At 47.6% G+C, this 19,242-nt stretch overlaps 1 protein-coding gene across 13 annotated transcripts in view; it reads right to left on the bottom strand.

Moving 5' to 3' along the window:
- Positions 1-19,242, bottom strand: part of RERE (arginine-glutamic acid dipeptide repeats) — a 410,266-nt gene that overhangs the window by 19,106 nt on the left and 371,918 nt on the right. For all 13 annotated transcript variants that reach the window (XM_061601794.1, XM_061601797.1, XM_061601792.1 and 10 more), the window contains 5 exons: positions 9,819-9,981; positions 7,160-7,252; positions 5,810-6,009; positions 1,027-1,188; positions 356-469 (listed from right to left, as the gene is read on the bottom strand). In XM_061601794.1, coding sequence (XP_061457778.1) covers positions 356-469; positions 1,027-1,188; positions 5,810-6,009; positions 7,160-7,252; positions 9,819-9,981 — 732 coding nt within the window. The remainder of the gene's footprint in view (positions 1-355; positions 470-1,026; positions 1,189-5,809; positions 6,010-7,159; positions 7,253-9,818; positions 9,982-19,242) is intronic.

Below are 19,242 nucleotides of genomic sequence, written 5' to 3'. Positions count from 1 at the left end.
CTCGATGTCCAATCAGCTGCATGGGAGGCGGCTCCCTTTTTTGTGGATGCTGAAGGCTAAACTGAAAGTTCTGTTTGCATGCTAGCTCTTGAGGGTAAAGCTCGGAAGGGGAATCTGGACACAGTCAGTGGTAGGGAATCTGGGGTGTGGGGCATAAAAAGAGCCCTGCTAGAGCAGGACACCCACATGTGAGATATGAAGGCAGGAAAGCATGTGCACGCCAGGGCCTCTCTAACGCAGCCTTGGCCAGCCTGGCACCCTCCTCCCATTGGCCTCAGCTGACTAACACAAGTTGGTAGTGCAGAAAGTTCTGGAGCATGGCAGGCTACTGCAGGAAGCTCTAACCTGGCCTCACCTGTGTTTTGGTTTTTTTGGCACTGATTCTGTCGGGCTCCTCGGTGTCAGATGCTGCCTTGTCTCGCTGCCTCTTGGAGCTCTTGAGAGGAGACGACGCCTCTTCCTTTATCTTCTGCCACAAGTGAAAAAGGAGCAGCGTTATTAGGGGAAAGCGACAGGAAAACAAATGGGAGCTTTGCCCTGCCGTGATAAATGCTTCATAACGGCATTAACAGTACAGTTTATGTTAATAAATACTTGAAGAACCGTGTAGAAGTTAACTCATGTGAACCCTATGGCAGAACAGCAAGGGTTGCTCAGCAGAGATGGGCATGTGTAAAGAGACCCTTAAAAAGGTTGAAAAGCTTAAAAAGCAAAGCCAGAACCCACTGCTGTATTGGATATAGCAGAAATGGGGAGCCCTTTTGCCCTTCAGATGTCGCTGAACTACAACTCCCACCATGCCTGATTATTAGGCATGTTTGCTGGGGTGATGGGAGTTGTAGTTCAACAACATCAGGAGGGCCAAGGGATATAGCATTAGACTCTTGAATGTAGATGCCACACACATATGCACGCACACACCCTGCCAACTCAAGTCAAGCCACATCTGGTCTTGACCTGAACTCTCTACCGGTGAGTGAGCAGGGAACGGACCAAGGAGCATCCACCAAAAGAGCCACAACGTACTTTGGTGGACTTCTTCACCGAATCAGCCTTGCTGTCATTACTTGAAGTGCTGGCAGCACTGGGGGAGTTGCGGCCACTGGATCGGATGTCTTCGCTGATGGGTGAGGCTCTACCATCGGGGCTGGTTGGCTGCTTTTTACGACCACTGCGTAGTGTAGACATCTGCGAGTTTAAAGAGAAATACAGAAGGCATGACAAAGGCTGCTTTTAGGAACCCCGGCGTCAGTTGATTCCCTGGTATATTCCTAGAGGTGCCATCTTTAGTTAAGTGCCCTTCTTTTTTCAAGGTGCTGTTAGTAGTGGCCATTTTTATACCAAGGAAATCTCAGAAATGGATTCAAATTAAGTTAGTCATATTTCAGTGGGACAAGTTAGTCATTAACAACTTAAGTCCCATGGATTTCATCAGGACTCAAGCAGGGACGGGGAACCTTTTTGGCTCTACGGACCACATTCTTCTTCTTTTTTTAAAAAGCACATTACAAACAACCAAAGAACAACCACAAAACATGGGCCAGATTCTTATAAGGATCTGCCTGATGTCAAAATGTCAGTATCACATGTGCTTCCATTTTAAAGCCTCTGAGACCAGGAACTTAAAAAGGGGGGGGGGAGAGATTTGAAGAAGGCTTTAAGACAGCCCCCATGCTTCTGTTTGAGCAAACGAGAGTGCAGGAGGTATCTTAAAGCCTTTGACAAAAGCCTCTTTGAAGTAGCTTGCATGCACAAGGCTTTAATCCCTGCTCAGCAAATGCCAGCTGAGGATGATGGGAGTGGTAGTCCAAAACATCTGGAGGGAAGCAGGGTGGTGAAGGATGCCTTATCCTAAGCATCATCTACAAGAAAACAGGATGTTGCTATGTAAGTCAGCCTCACTTCTTCCTTTTTGATTCTTTGGGAGGGCTGGAAGCATTTTGACACTGGTCAAAGTGCACCTTGCAGCAGACAAAACCTGACAGCAGCATGCAACTGTTTTCAATGGTCTGTGCCACAAGGGAAGAGCAGAGGCGCACAATCATGTTAATTATGTACACCTATTACGTTTACCACAACCATGGGGTAACCATCTGCAAGTTATTTATTTATAGGTTAATTAAGACAGTCTGTTATGACTCTCCTTTTCTTCCCAGAAAGCAGGAGACCCTTGCTCAGGGCGATGGCCCAGACACAGAACAAAACCTTGGCTGTTGCTTGTGCTTACTTATTGGAGCCTGATGGAAAATGGGCAGTTCGACAAAAGCTTGGACCAGTCAAAGGATGCCACCTTGCTCTGCGTTCTTCACGGCACTTGAATGCAGCCAGACAAAGGGCACGTGCCCCGCTATTCAGGTTTTAATAGCTTGCCCGTGTTTTCTCAAGCTCTCTCAGTGCATGATCCTTTCATGCCAAGTGCTGCTGCACACGTTAAAGATTTATTCTACTGCCTGTTGATGGCATGCTTTGTTGCGGTTTTATTGGGTCTGTTTTATGGCCTTTATTGTAAGCTGGATGTGACCCGCCACATAAGTTCCATTCAGAGTAGACCCATTGCAATTAACGGACCCATCAGTTTGAATGGGTTTACTCTGAGTACGACTAACAGTGGATGCAGCTTGCGGTTTTCCCAGATTTTATGTTAACAACATTTTAAATCACTTCGGGAATCCTTATGTGGCAAGCAACTAATAAATTGAACTCTTTATCATCATCTATCTTCTTAAAAAAGTATTTGCATAATAAAAGTTTAAAATACACTGAAATAATCCAAGAGGGTGGGATGTGTGGAAGAGCTAGCGCTGACAGAAGGAAAGCACTTGAGGGCACTACTCAGGGTTCTTCCTAAAACTGTGCATGGTGCAGCATATTCCTGGTGTTCTAGGATGACTATGCAGCAACAACAAATAGTACTCTTTCGTCTGCTGCCTTTCTAATGATGGACCCATCCAGACAACTAGAGATCATTAAAAAAAAAAGAAACAGAATCGAGGAGCTAACAGTGGTACTGACAAGGTTTTTGATGAGTATCTTAAACGCGAAGAAAAAGCTCAATGGCTGACAATCCCAACCAATTAGTGTTAATGAGATGCTGAACCTAAAATTTACTCCATCTTCCTCTCTTACCAGTGGTGCGAGGGCCTGCCCATTTTGCTGGGAGGGAAAACACTGAATATGTACACATTCTCCAAATGGTTCCAGGGGCTCAAGCAAGTCAACTGGTAAAATCTGGCAGCTTCTCTAAAGCCGCACATGGATACTACACAAAAAGGGACCCTGGTAGCTCAGTGGTAGAGTAGCTGCTTTGGAAGAACCAGGTTCAATCAGTGGCACTTCCCAGCTTGGGCTGGGAAAGACTTCCTGACTGAAACCCTGGAAAGCCACTGCCAGCCAGTGCAGACAATACTAAGGCAGACAGACCAATGGTCTGACTCAGAATAAGGCAGCTTCCTGTGTTCCTATGCCCAAAGGGAAGGGCCACAGCTCAGTGGTAGAGCACCTGCTTTGCATGCAGAAGGTCCCAGGTTCATCCCCTGGCATCACCTGCCTGAAAACCTGGAGAGTCTCTGCGAGAATAGACATTGCAGGGCTAGATGGATCAATGGCCTGGCTCCATAAAGGCGGGTTTTTGTGTATGATTCATAATTTCTACATCCCTTGCCCCTTTGGTAGGCAGGCTGCATCAATAGATAGCCTTGCGAAGACAGCCTCCTGGCAAGACACTACCTCTTTACTATGTTCCATTATGACCTGCCTCCAAGTGTATAAAATTATGCATGGCATTGAGAAAGTGGATAGAGAAAAGTTCTTCTCCCTCTCTCATAATACTAGAACTCGTGGACATTCAAAGAAGCTGAATGCTGGAAGATTCAGGACAGACAAAAGGAAGTACTTCTTTACTCAGCGCATAGTTAAACTATGGAATTTGCTCCCACAAGATGCAGTAATGGCCACCAGCTTGGATGGCTTTAAAAGAAGATTAGACAAATTCATGGAGGACAGGGCTATCAATGGCTACTAGCCATGATGGCTGTGCTCTGCCACCCTAGTCAGAGGCAGCGTGCTTCTGAAAACCAGTTGCCGGAAGCCTCAGGAGGGGAGAGTGTTCTTGCACTCGGGTCCTGCTTGCGGGCTTCCCCCAGGCACCTGGTTGGCCACTGTGAGAACAGGATGCTGGACTAGATGGGCCACTGGCCTGATCCAGCAGGCTCTTCTTATGTTCTTAAGACTGGCCATCAGACAGAGAGAGAGAGAGAGAGAGAGATGGATGGATGGATGGATGGATGTGTGGGGAAACAGCTGGTGCTCTGAGCCAGGACTTAACAGTGCTCAAGCCTGGAAGCTGTTATTCCAATGCAAGGGCCTGGCTCGATGTGCAGCACAATAAGGTGGTTGTTATGATTTTGTTCTTTTGCTGCTTTATTTTTGCAGGCCTGTAAAGAACCGTGCAGCTGTGTCTGCTACTATGCACTGTGTAACAAGAATGTTTGAAAGCTCAATAAAAAAGTTAATGGTTGGTTGGATAAGTAAGTAAGAAAGTAAGTGTGAAGCATACATGGAAATTGCCTCTGGACAAATGCAGAGCGCATCGATCTTACGCAGAATTTGCGAGCCTAATATCCCAAAACTGGTCATACCGGTCACGTACAGCTGTTTGCCAGGTGTTCCATGACTTCCGGGTTTTTTGCAGTCCAAGCAGGAAGCAATAACAGCACATTCATTGACTCTCCGGACTGCTGAGTTACATCCTGAATGGTGTGGATCGTAAGTGTGTGGGCCTTATCTTGCTAATCAATAGGACTGAACTACATTGTCTTAAGTGAACATTTTCAGCATGAAAGGGGTGCTTTCTTGGGGGAAGGGAAAGCCAAAATGTTTCCTAGAAGACCCCAGAAAGCTTACACTGCCCTATTTCTTGCTTCTCACAGTCATGACTTCAGCACCTTGTTTTTTAGTAGGGAGAGGGGAGAGATTCCCCTGCTGAGCTGCTTCTGTTAGAGCCATACAACAATGGAACCAATGACCTAGAGAGGTGGTGGGCTCTCTGACACTGGAGGCCTTCAAGAGGCAGCTGGACAGCCATCTGTCGGGAATGCTTTGATTTGGATTCATGCATTGCGCAGGGGGTTGGACTTGATGGCCTTACCAGGACCCTTCCAACTCTACTATTCTATGATTCTCCCTCACAGGGAATGTCGGGGAATGAGATAATACAGGCTCTTGCCTGCCACCTCCTGCACCTTTGTCCTGCGGCCCACTACGAGCAAAAGTGCAAGAACAGCCCTGTTTGTAGGACATCCAGAAAAAACAGCAAGGCCAATGGCTCTCTAGGTGGGTCTGAACAAATTGTTTTAATGTACATGCACAGAAATATCTTACCAGTATCAACTCAGTGTTTGGGATGAAAGTAATATGTATACATTTTTGTTGGCTGCAAAGTCAGGGGAGGGTCCTGCTTTAACTCAGCCCTGCAGGTCAATAGGTAGGATTCAAGAATAGGACTTCCACACAGGCTCAACTCCTTGCACCTCTTTTTCTTAGAAATTTCACTGCAGGGAAATGTTGGAAACTAGCTTTGCTTGCTGAAATAGCAACTGCCCTCTTCCCAGGGGGGCTTGGGCACTCAAAGCTCATCCAAATTGACCACCTGAAAGAGTAGTTTGAGCTGACTGCTGTATGCATGCAGAAACGCGGCAGACGGAGAGAGAAAAAGCCTGCAGGTGTGCATTCCAAGCCCTGTGCTGTGAAGCAGTTTAATTCTGCCTAAAAACAGGGAGTGAGGTTGTAGGGCAGGTCACGGGCAGCTTACCGAGCCTCGACTCCGCCTTGTCCTCATGCTATGCTTCCCGCTGAGTCCGTCATCCTCCTCTTTGACAGGCTTAAACATAAAGGGGGGCGGGTCCACCGGCTTCTCGATGGGAGGGAGCTCCCCGTACTTCTTGAAGTGGAGGCGGCAGTCCGTACACAGCAAAATATTCTCCCGGCCGCCGTGGTGCCAGTCCTTAGAGGCTGTTGTCAGGAAGAGAAGGGAGGCGGCGGGTTTAGTATGATTAGGCGTGCACTGGGTAAAACGAGTAGCTAACATATGCCTATGTACTACTTCAAACTGCAGTATAGGGATTTTACTCCTGGCCTGCCACACAGGTCTGCTTGGAAGAATTGCCAGTAGAATGTATGTGAGGCCCTTTGAACACGTGGGCGGTTGGAAATGGCTACATAAAAATGTTAATTATGATGATGAATCTTTGCAGACCTGTTGGCAACTTCCCCTTTCTAGGTCACTTATAGACCATTTCGTAGTCTTTCACGCGGGCAAAACCTCTTGCACTCAGGTCCTGCTTGCAGGCTTCCCATAATGGGCACCTGGTTGGCCAATGTGAGAACAAAATGCTGGAATAGACGGGACACTGGCCTGAGCCAGCAGGGCTCTTCTTACTTTCTTATATGATGTCCCAGCCTCCTTTTGTAGACTAGCTGGCAACTCCCAGCTTTCTAAACCCAGCAGCTCAAGATACAGTTTCTTGGACAAGCTCATCTAAGCATGACAAGCACTTTTGCCAGGCTTGCAAAACAGCAAAAGGAGCCAAAGAAAACATTCCCGCTCTGTTAAATCCTTAAGGTGGGCACCCTGGCAGAGGGAAGGGCAGGATATACACACTATACCAGTGGTGGGAAGCCTCAGGCCCGGGGGCTGAATGCAGCCCTCCAGGCTTCTTTATCTGGCCCTCAGGACTCCTTCCCAGGCCTCAACAGCCCTGGTCTGAGTCCTCCTTTAGTGATTTTGCCTGTGCCCTTGAACTATGACAATGCCTCTTACTTGCTTAGATGGACAGCGCATGTATGTAGGAAATTTGGACTTTTCCTGCACAAAGGTAGAGTCATAGAACCACGGGAAGTTGCCTTATACTGAGTGAGACCATTGGTCCTTCTAGCTCAGTACTGTCTACACTGCCTGGCAGCAGCTCTCCAGGATTTCAGGCAGGATGCTGGGGATTGAACCCTGGCACCTTCTGCATGCAAGGCAGATGCTAAGCCCCGCCCCTTGCCCTGACACACCTGCTGCTCCACTCACTTTGGCCTCCGGCCCCACCCACCACTGGCAGGCGGCCCTCGGAAAGGAAGACGGTTCCCCACCCCTGTACCATGCAAAGGTGCGTACTGGTGGTGAAGCAGTGGCGGCAGGCGTAACCCTTCAGCTCCTGCTCGCTGTCCTCGCTGTCAAAGTCATCTTCGCTGGCCGAACTCAGATCCACTAAGTGCACAGAGAGGGGAGGGAAGAGAAGAGAAGGGTAGAGCAAATAACTGAGTCAGGAAGGTTTTCTCCCCTACTCCTCCTCCTGCATTGTTGATGTGCCATCAGCAACAACACCGTAACCATTCATTTTTTAAAAAAAGGAGAGAGAGAGAGAGAGAGAGAGAGAGAGAGAGAGGGAGACTTGGGGCACCTTCACAATTTAACCGATTTATTGTGGCAGCACTTTTATTGGACTAGAGACCAGGGCTGTGGAGTCGGCGTTGTGGAGTCGGAAGCAATTCTGGGTGGAGTCGGAGTCAGTAGAAATGTACTGACTCCGGCTTCAAAATAAAATTAATATTAATAAATTAATATACAAAAATAGAGGAGTCGGAGTCAAAGGCTTGACGTACTGACTCCACAGCCCTGCTAGAGACTGCTTCATGGATGGAGCATTAGCCCTAGTTGACAGAAAGATATATGACACACATAATTGGGAAGAGAGAAAAAAACAGTGAACTTTTCTGCCCCCTCAATCTATCACAGGGATGGGGAACCTGTGGCCTACCAGATGTTGTTGGACTCCAACTCCCATCAGCCCCAGGGCAGGATGATGGGAACTGTAGTCAAGCAGCATTGGGAGGGCCACAGATTCCCCCTGCGTATCTCCTGAAGAAGGGTACCGCTTCACGCTTCTGACAAAGTGGGCTCCAGTTCATAAAAGCTTCTGGAATAATAAATCCTTTCATTTTTAAGGTATCACAAGACTCTTTTGGTTCAGGCGTCTGCTATAACAGGCTGTCACAGCTGCCACTCTATAGCCAGACAAGCAATCATGCAGCTTGTCTCACAGTCACCACTGGCTCTTCGAACCTCAGCCAAGGTCAGCGTTGGCCTGTCCTGGGACCGAGCAGAGCGCAAGAGCATGCTGGCAGTCGAGAGATCATTTCATTCTGGCTCCCAGCTGGAGCCAGCCACCTTTCCATGCTGTTCAGGTTGGCATGTTGTCTTTTAGTATCGTAAGGGCGACATCCTCAGCCATGGTAAAGAAGCTCAAAAAATCACACACCTGTACATTTCACAATCCAGAGCAAAGTGGTTAAAGCACAGATGACTCCAAAGATGTAAAAGTCGCCACTGGGAAGCCAGGAAAAAAAAACCCCTCTCATCTGTGCTCTTGGAATGGGGATTTAGCTAGGACTGTATATGTTGCCACACAAGAACGGAATTCAGCAAGCCGGAAATTTCATATTTTTAAAATGTTCCCAGCTCTTAAGGCTTGTGAAGGTGGGCTTAACTTGGCGGAAATCTCAGAAGCTGGAGTCTGAAAGAGGTGGGGGTGACAGTGGTGATGGTAGAAAGAGAGATGGTAACAGTGCTTATGATTTCCAACAGTTGGGGGGAGGGGGCTTCAATGACTCTTTCCCCCCCTCCTCTCCAGGACCAAAAGAGACAGCCTAACAATCACTCAAAATATATGCAAAGTTGCCTAATTTGCATAACCAATACAGGTTGCTAAATCATGTTAGTCTCGGGGCAGAACACAGGCTGGGGCAGGATGCTGAAGGTTCTAGGGCAGAGCACCAAGTGCTCGGACTTTGGACCATCCCCGGAGGCACAGGAATTATCCCAGGAAATGCAAGGCACATGCCGCATAGGCTGTCCTATTCCCAGGGCTGCCTCTGCATGGCTCAAGGGGGAGCAGCGGAGGGCGAAGTCACTGTCTGCACTCTCTGGAGGGGCCTAAACTCCCACGCACCACATCAACCTAACGGCATCCTGACACCAATCATCAGCAAATTCTGTACCAAGTAAAGCTCAATTCTGTGTTCAGGAAAAAATGGGCAGCTTTGCTTTAATTCCAGATCTTGCAAAATATATTCTGGCTTCGACACTTGTGGGGAGAGAGACAAGGAACTGTTCAGAGCACTAACACACAGCCCAACCGCTCCCACTGGCTTATGAGATTTCAGCAAGCACTGCCTGCATACTTCCAACTTACCTCTTCAGCCAAAATGGATAGACTTTATTGTATCGTATCTTATCTTTCTTTCTATCTATCTATCTGAGATTCACAGGACGCTGAGTTCTGCATCCAAAGCCAGATGCCATACCTTCTCAGTACTCTTGTGGAGTCTCAGTGCATGCACAAACAAACACACACAGAGCCCAGGATCTATCAAAGGCACAACTAAGAGCAATGCATTTGCATGACCGTTACCTTGGGTTCTGCATATGGGGCTTTCATTCTATACTGCAGACGACAGCACTGAGAAGTCAGTGGAATATTCCCATGCAAATTGGGGCAAGAGTAATCGCCTTGATAGCTAAGGCGAAGAGTCCATAATTTCCGCAGCAGCTTTTTCCCTGGGCTTCCTCCCGCGCAAGGACAAAACCAATCACTTGCTGATACCAGACACCTGCCATCCGCGGGGATAATGAATTGAAAGGGTGAGCGCATCCGAGGGCTTGAACTCCATTTTCCCAACTGCGTTCGGTCAGAGGCAGAGAGCCATTACCTCCTGTTTTAGCCCCGTGCATCTAAACAGAGACAAATGCACTGCTTTCAAAGCCTCCTACTTACAGAATTCACTGGAGGGGGGTCTGGAGGGAGCGTTAACGGGAGTGGAAGCCGTTCGGGTTTTGATTCTCCGAAACACAGCCTGCCTCCGGTGCCTGCGGTGAGCCCGGGAACTCGCAGCTTCAGGGGTTTTCTTCCAGTAGTAATAGAAAGTGATCAGTTCTCCCTGAGAAAGCAGAAAGAATCACACTGTTAAAGCGACATGTGGAGCTCCGTGCCTGTCTCATGAAGCCATGCGTTGAACAGATATTGAGCACCGTGTCATCATATTCTTATTTCACATGAACCCCACCCCCCTGGAGGTGGAGGTGAAGGACCCGAAAGCAGGTCTGGGGTGGTAAAACTGACTACCACTGAACTGAGCCTACAGGGACAGTCCACCTCTAGAAACCACACGCGGTGGACAAAGCAAGGGGTGGCCAGTATTCTTGTGCCCCGTTTGTGAGCTTCCCTAGAGATATCTGGACCACCAGTTTTGGAAACGGAATTCTGGGCTAGCTGCATTTGAGCACACCTGGCAAGGCATTTGTTCTTCTGGTCAAATGACCCAGGAGAAGAAAAAAGGCAGGGGGGTTAAGATTTAGAATGAAAGAGGGGAGTACAGAGCACACAGGACACATCCTTACACTGGGACAGATTATTTGCCTATCTGGTCTAGTACTGACTAAAGCACCTTTCGTCAACCTGATGCTGTCCAGATGTTTTGGACTACAACTCCAATCAGCCCCAGCCAGCACACTGGATAGGGCTGATGGGAGTTGTTGTTTAAAACATCTGGAGGGCACCAAGTTGGTGAAGGCTGGCTGCATAGCGACTGGCCCGAGCTCCTAACGGTCCTAACGAGAGGGCATTCCCGGTATCACATATCTGATCCTCAAAGCTAAAGATGCTAGGGATTGAACCCGGTGCCTCCTGCGTGCAAAAAGCAAGCGCTCTACCACCCAGCTATGCTCCTTCCCGCACAGATGAGTAGGCAAGCCCAGGGTGTCATGGAGAAGCAGTGGCTTTCCAGGGGCAGGTTGCCACAGAGCGCCTCTGCCTCCAGTTTGTGCCAAAGATCTCATCGCTTTCTTGCTAATGTAATGAACGGACAGGCACGACGATGTCAGCGCCTCTGCGGGGGAATCTGCACACCCAGTTGCTCTTTTCACATCATGACCCTTCGACACTAGACTGAACACGGCAGCAACCCAGCTAAAAGGAACACAAAGTTGTTAAGGGCTACCACAAGAGTCAACCTAAGAGGGGCTTACAAACTTAAACCAGTTGTAAATGAGACATCCTTGATATGTCAGAGGAGGCAGAAGCTGCCCTAGTGTAATTATATTTCGTTGTTTTATGTAAGCCACCTTGGAGTTCCCTTTGAATGGAAAGGAAAGCAAGCAAGCCCAACCATCTTCCAAGGAAACCTTTGCAAAGCAGTGCCTAGTTTCTGAGGTCAGGATGGCAATAGGAAGACTTTAAATTTATGGTGAAGACCCTGCTTCAAACACTAATATATAATGCAGATGCACTTTTTTAAAAAAGCTGGTACTTAAAATTTACTGTTTGGCATTAGAAGCAATTTCTATCACAGAGAAGAGGAAAACATAGTTCTACTCTATATATGGATATTAAAAATAAAATTAGACACCTAAGGTCTCGCAGTTTGAAAAACCACACCTGAGATTATATTAAAGACAAGGCTCTAGCGCACAATACCAAAACCGTACTAAAGCAATCTATTCTTTTCTAATCTGAATATAGTCACGTTAAGATAATTAGACAGTAAAAGCGCATGCCAAGAGAAAGTCTGTGATAATTCCACAGCGTAATGAACCTGGCTTGCATTCAAAAACTGGAGTAGACGATATTCAAACAAGCAGATGTAATGCCAAGCTCAAGCGCAGCATGTGGTTTTAATCTCCTTTCGCTTTGCTTTGAGACCCCATCATTTCCGAGCGGCTTGTCTGCCTCAAGGGTAAAAGGCGCTGCCTCTTTCAAGCTGCAAGAGGAACAGGAGGTGTTCTAACCAGCCTCTTGAAAGCAAAGGTAAGAACAAGCACACCTCAATTGCCCACAACAGAGAGGAGTGGGGCGGCGGGGGGGGGGGAGGTCCCTCTTTGAACCTAGGTGTGATCTAAGGATTCCTATAAACCTCAACCCTGTAGGTTCCCTTGGTCACATTTCACACAAGTGAAACTCCCAGCCACAGATAGACAGGCAGTAGAAAAGCAAACCTGGAACGCTCTCATGAGAGGGAGGCGACATCAGGCTTTTGAAAAATGGAAATGGATTGCCTTCAAGTCACTCCCAAGTTATGGTGACCCTATGAACAGGGTTTTCATGGTAAACGGTATTCAGAGGGGGTTTACCATTGCCTCCTCTGAGGCTGAGAGGCAGTGACTGGCCCAAGGTCACCCAGGGAGCCTCATGGCTAGGTGGGGATTCGAACCCTGGTCTCCCAGGTCGTAGTCCGACAAAAAGCCACGGACAGACGAAAAGGAAACATTTAACTTTGCAAGGATTCAGCCTTGTTCTGCGTCTAGCGTAAAACCCTTGCACTTACTACAGTGTGATGCCACTGTGCCCAAAGAGAGAGGTGTGTGTGTGCGTGCCCATATGCTCTTTGGGGAAGGGCCATGGCTCAGTGGTAGAGCGCTTGCTTTGCATGCAGAAGGTCCCAGATCATGGCGTCTCCAGGTAGGGCTGGGAGAGACCACTGCCCGGAACCCTGGCGAGCCGCTGCCAGTCTGGGTAGGCAATACTGGGCTAGATGGACCAATGGTCTCACTCAGTATAAGGCAGCACCCTATAGTCCAATGGGCACATGTAGGCATGGGTTTACTGGGGCTATGCAAGCTGAATGGAGAACAGGCAAAAGCATTCGAATGGAGGTAGGGAGACTGTGTACAGCATGGCATTCTGAATAGAGGATGCCACAAACTGCCTTGTGAAAACCCGTAGCCTCCAAAGACTAGCAAGACTTACACATCTGCATTGCACTTTTAAGTTTTCCAAGTGCTTCAGGAGCACGATCTCGTTGTACCCCTTACAACAGCCCTGTAAGGTAAGCCAGTATTATGATCCCCCATACTGCAAATGTGGGGAACTGAGGCGGAGAACATCTGAACTACGGTGAGATCTGAACCAGAGACTTCCGGATCTGCAAGCCAGTCTCTTGGCCGCGATGCTTTGGCTCACTGTACATATTCTCCAGAGAGCAACAGGAACACGGGAAGCTGCCTTATGCTGAGCTACACCATTGGTCCATCTGGCTCGGTATGGTCTCCTCTGACAGGGCATGGCGAGTGCTACCTGGAGATGGCGGGGACTGACCCTGGGACCTTCTGCATGCAGGCAGATGCTCTAACAATCAGCTACGGCCCTTCCTTAAAGTTATACTCTGGGCCGTATAACTTTATATGAAATCGATGCAGAGACTATACATCAGATCCATCATCATCTGTTAGTCGCTTCATACCCAATGGCCTCTAGGCGACTTACAACTTACTGATGTATGTATTAAATGTATTAGATGATTTAGCTCCCTTGACACCTGTTGGTGATTACCCAGCCAGCCAAAGTGCAAAATCCCCCATTAACACTGTGAGTTTGGGCATAATGTCCACGCCTTCAGGCACAACTATTTATGTGCATATACATGATGTGCGGCCTCTCTGTTACTTGTGGATAACAACAAATGCCTCTTATACTGAACAGCTCAGTATACAACAGAACTCCCAAGGAGCTGAATCAAATCTGACAACTCTTCTCACAACCCTGGATCAATTCACATCAAAAGGTGTGGATGCCAATTCTGGGCATATAATGCTAGTGGTCCATCCATTTAATTGTTACATTTAAATCCCATCTTTCCTCCCAGGAGGTCAAGGTGGCGTAGATAGCTCTCCCCCTGCCCATTTTATCCTCACAACAACACTCCTGACTGGCCCAAGGTCTCCTATCTATCTATCTATCTATCTATCTATCTATCTATCTATCTATCTATCTATCTATCTATCTATCTATCTATCTATCTATCTATCTATCATCTATCAATCTAGCTATCTATCTATCTATCTTAGATAGATAGATAGATAGATAGATCTCTCTCACACACACACTCTCTCTCACACACACACACACTCACTCACTCTCTCTCACACTCTCTCTCCCTCTCACACTCCTCTCTCTCACACTCCTCTCTCTCACTCTCTCTCTCTCTCACTCTCTCTCTCTCCCTCCTCTCTCACTCTCTCCCTCTCTCTGATTTCTTGTGGACATCACCCAGTATCAATTCATACAATATTTTCTAGTGGAGACCATTCAGACACTCAGCTGTGAGATATGCCTTGTTCATAGAATGATAGAATAGTAGAGTTGGAAGGGGTCTATAAGGCCATTGAGTCCAACTCCCTGCTCAATGCAGGAATCCAAAGCATTCCCGACAGATGGCTGTCCAGCTGCCTCTTGAAGGCCTCCAGTGTCGGAGAGCCCACAACCTCTCTAGGTAATTGGTTCCATTGTCGTATGGTTCTAACAGTTAGGAAGTTTTTCCTCATGTCCAGTCGAAATCTGGCTTCCTGCACCTTGAGCCCATTATTCCGTGTCCTGCACTCTGGGACGATCGAGAAGACATCCCCGCCCTCTATGTGACATCCTTTCATATATTTGAAGAGTGCGATCATATCTCCCCTCAGTCTTCTCTTCTCCAGGCTAAACATGCCCAGTTCTTTCAGTCTCTCCTCATAGGGCTTGGTTTCCAGTCCCCTGATCATCCTTGTTGCCCTCCTCTGAACCTGTTCCAGTTTGTCTGCATCCTTCTTGAAGTGTGGAGACCAGAACTGGATGCAGTATTCAAGATGAGGTCTAACCAGTGCTGAATAAAGGGGAACTAATACTTCACACGATTTGGAAACTATACTTCTGTTAATGCAGCCTAATATAGCATTTGCCTTTTTTGCAGCCACATCACACTGTTGGCTCACATTCAGCTTGTGATCAACGACAATTCCAAGATCTCACATGTCGTATTGCTGAGCCAAGTATCCCCCATTTTATAACTGTGCATTTGGTTTCTTTTTCCTAAGTGTAGAACTTTGCATTTATCCCTCTTGAATTGTATTCTGTGGTTTTCAGCCCAATGCTCCAGCCTACCAAGGTCCCTCTGAATTTTGTTCAAGTGTTCAAAGAATGTGTGAGGGCATAAAGTGTGTAGGGCCCACAGGGGTATGCATGCTGTTTCTGTCACCAACCTCCCCATCTGTTCCGCTTTCCTATGTTGCGCAGAAGCACAACACAACATAAAACGTAACAGCCTGGCTGCTGGATCAGGCCAAAGGCCCATCAGGTCCGACATCCTTTTCTCACAGTGGCTAACCAGATGCACCAATAGGAAGCCCACAAGCAGGAACTGAGCGTATTTAGAGAATGCTGATTTTTATACGTTTATATGTTTTATATGTTTATATGTTCTGAATGATATGTACTTTTATCTGGAAGCCGCCTTGAGTTCCAGTTTGGAAAAAGGGCGGGGTATAAACAACAACAACAACAACAACAACAACAACAACATAGTGTCTCTGTCAGTGGAGATAGAGCATAGCCAACATGACTAGTGACCATTTGTCTAATCCCCATTTAAAGCCACCTACAGTATATTAGTGGCTATCGCTGCCTCTTGTGGTAGCAAATTCCAATGTTTAACTATGTGCAGCGTGAAATACCATCTTCCCACATTCAGGTTCACTGGATGACCCCACTGAATTTTAGTATTGTGAAAGTTGGAGAAAAACTTTTCTCCATCCATTTTCTCCACACCCTGCATAATATTACAATTTTATTTCTGAACCTTGTTTTCTAGCTCGACAATGTCCTTTTTGAGGTGTGGCAACTATAACCGAACACCGAGTGGAGTTGCACCACAGATCTATGATATTGGTAAGCTTTATTTTCAAAACCTTTCCTAACGATCCCCAACATGGGATTCACCTTTTGCACATTTGCCACAGGCTGGGTCAGAATTTTCACTGCACTATGCCCCACAACCGCAAAATCTCTTTCCTAGTCAGTTACTGTGAGTTCACACTCTGTAAGTGTCTGTGTGGCATTAGGGAAGGTCAAGGTGGAACAAGTGGGGAAGGCATGCCTGCCCCTGTGCACTTCATGCCTTTGGATGCTTGAACAGGGCTTCAGATGTTAAGTATATCAGGACATGTGAACCCGCAGACAGGGTCAGTTTGGAGGGATGGGATGACTCCTCTCCCTGGAGAGGAGGTAAAAGGCCCTGAAGAACCTGTTGTTGTTGTTGTTGTTAAAATTTATATCCCTCCCCAAGGCGGCAAACAGATGAAAGAGTACTAAAAACTTCTTAAAAACAAAACATCCTACAAACAATTATAATACAGAAGCAGACTGAGATAAATGGCTACTTAAAAGGCTTGTTGAACCAGGAACATCTTCAGTTGGGGCTGAACAGACAACAGAGATGGCGCCTGTCTGATATTTAAGGGGAGGGAGTTCCACAGGGTTGGTGCCACCACACTAAGGGTCCACTTCCTATGTTCTGCAGAAGGGACCTCCTGTTGAGATGATATCTGCAGGAGGCCCTCACCTGCAGAGCGAGGTGATCAACCGGGTCTATAAGGAAGGAGGAAAAGCCCTCCATTTTCACCTGGCAAATCTTACAAACTGTGATGACAATAGCCTGCAAGGTCCATATGAGCAAGCGAGTGCTTAAATAGGGTGGGCTCACACACATTTGAACTGAAACCCCTTGCTGAGGGCTCAGTGGCACAGAAATCCCACCCCCAGGCTTTGCTAGTGGCCTCATCTCTCAAAGGCTATCATGTCTAGCAAAGGAATTAAATGCCAGAGTGAAATGAATCAGAGAGGATTAGCAACAGCATATTGGTGGCTGCCTAGGTGGCAGGAGCTTGAACACAAACAAAAGGGGCGAATCGGGAAAGCTTTGGCTCTACAAACAAGAGAGGCAAAACAGCTCCCAGCTCCGCTGCGAGTCAAGTCAATTGAACTTTAATCAAACATGCACAGTGTGTGCGTGCCACTGAAAGCCCATCCATCGCGCATAAATTCAGGGAACAAAAGCAGCTGGAGAAATCAATAGCCTACTGAAACATTAACACAGGCAATCATTGATCAAAAGAGCCCTTTACAAAAGGGCTGCCTTCCAAATTAGCCAGTGGTGTGTGTATGTGTGAGAGCGTGGTGTTGTCTTTTGCTTACAAGCCAAGGTGGCAGCAGGTCTGAACCAGACTTGCAATGGCCATTTTTGTTCCTGGCTGATCTTGCCTCATTTGCTCATGGAAGGAGGCCTCTCTGCACTGCTGGCAAGACAAGCCAGGCCAATGTGACATCCGGGTACAGGGCCAAAGAGAGACGAAAATGGCTGCTCTGAACCTTTCTGTTCTGGGCAGCCGTTCCAGCAGAAAGACACACTCCCAGCCAAGCCAGCTTACATTCTTTCTAAAAGTCTATTCTCGGCAGCAGCTGAGTGTTCCTGGGCAAGAGATACATCAAAGTCACTTGCAAATCAGCATCAGCGTCAAGTGGGATTTTGTTCCCATTTTGTCCCAGCCATCTCACCCTGGAGTGCTATTCAAACTGGAGTAAACTCCTTCCCTCTTCTGATGTGATGGGCGAGGACTTCACCTACCAACCTCAAATTGTGACTGCCTTACCTTCTGGTACAGATTCTGTCCCAAGAAAAGATGTTGTGTGACCTTTACGCTGTGATTAAGGGGCCAACTTGAGAGTGCAGGTTTCTGGGGAATGGGTAGGGGCACTGCGCCAGGCAGCAAACTGCGTGCAATGGAACATGTGGCCTCACTGCTTCACAGGGGCCACTAAATCAGGGCTACAGAACCTATGGCCCTCCAGATGCTGCTGGACTACAGCCCCTATCATCTCTGCCCACTGGCCATGCTTTTGCTGGGGTGGTTGGGAGTTGGGGTCCGACAACCTCTGCAGGGCTGCAGGTTTCCCTACCCAAGCACTAGATGATCCCCTGCATGCCCGGGGGAATTCTCCCATAAGTCCTTGCCCAAACTCAGAACCCTGCTAGGGGTGAGGAGGGTTGCTGTTAAGTGCCAGCCACCACATCACAAAAGGTCACTGTGCCATGGCAAGCGAGCCTAGGCTGCCCTCATCACACGCTGTGCAATGAGGGATGTGTGGCACAAGGTGGCAATGTGGACAAAAAATGAATCCCGTTTTTAAAGCTCCAAAAGAGGAGCTGGTAGGCACTGCCCATCCAAAAAAGCCTTGCTGATTCTCACTGCTAACCTAAACTCCATTTCATAAGCAGGAACTTCAAGTGTGGCATGTGGAGACAGGGTCATGGTTCTGTGTGGGCAACTTTCAGGAGGAGGAGGAGGAGGCAGGCTCTCAATTTCCAAAGTTTATACTACAAAGATGTCAATTTTTAATTAACTGCTAGTTTGGGTGCAACAAAACATAGCCCGGTAGTAGAACATCTACTCTGCATGCAGAAGGTCCCGGTTCAAGGAATGCCCGTGTCTGAAACCATGGGTAGCTGTGGCCAGTCAGTGTAGCCAGTACTGGGCTAGATGGACCAATGGTCTGACTCGGTATAAGGCAGCTTCCTATGTAGAAACAGACAAGGCTACTATTTTAGAATCTGCGGCTCATTTGCATGCAAATCTCCTCATCCTCAATACCACGAACAAACAGCCAAGCACACCATGTTTTCAAGATGACTCGTGCCACAATGGCATTGCATCAAGGAAGAGAGCAAAACACCTAGGACTTGGGCCTACTACCACCAGGGAAGGCTCATCCCTGAAGGGGCTAAACCACATAAAAGCATAACTCAACTGCCATACCTCATCCCTACCTCCCAGGCACTGCTCCGGGCAGGCATCTTCCGCAACTCCGCCTGGAGACACCAGGGATCGAGCCTGGGACTCTTTTGCTGGCAAAGGATGGGCTCTAGTCACTTAGCTGCAGACCTTCCCCAAGGGGGTGCTGTTCTGCTGCAGATGCAACATTAGGCTTAATGCAGGCGCCATTATGGGTGTAAGATTCATATATACACACACAATTAAATTAGACATGAAACATTTAAATCCCACAACTCCCATTGCTTGAGACGGCTTACAAAATTCATAAACGGAACTTTACAAACCTAAAAAAAGCAAAACAAAACACTACAATAAGTGTGCTGGTCTTTGAGATGCTAAAAGACTCTTGTTTGTCCACTTTCACTCTCCCCCTCTCCCCACCATTTTATGCTTTTAAGCACATCTAGTTATTTTCCTGGAACAATGAAATGCTGGGCCAGGCAGTTTTAAGTACTCCACCTTGAGCTATTCGGGCGTTAAGTGTTGCCTGCCTTGCTTTCTCGCACCTTCTTATCCTTATCGGTGGTTTTTCAAATGGAAAATACACAGTACAAACTGTGCAG

The sequence above is a fragment of the Rhineura floridana genome, chromosome 18 (genome assembly GCF_030035675.1).
Source record: "Rhineura floridana isolate rRhiFlo1 chromosome 18, rRhiFlo1.hap2, whole genome shotgun sequence".
NCBI lineage: Eukaryota > Metazoa > Chordata > Lepidosauria > Squamata > Rhineuridae > Rhineura > Rhineura floridana.
Note: the sequence above shows the minus strand (reverse complement) of the source record. Positions and strands in the feature narration are given on the sequence as shown.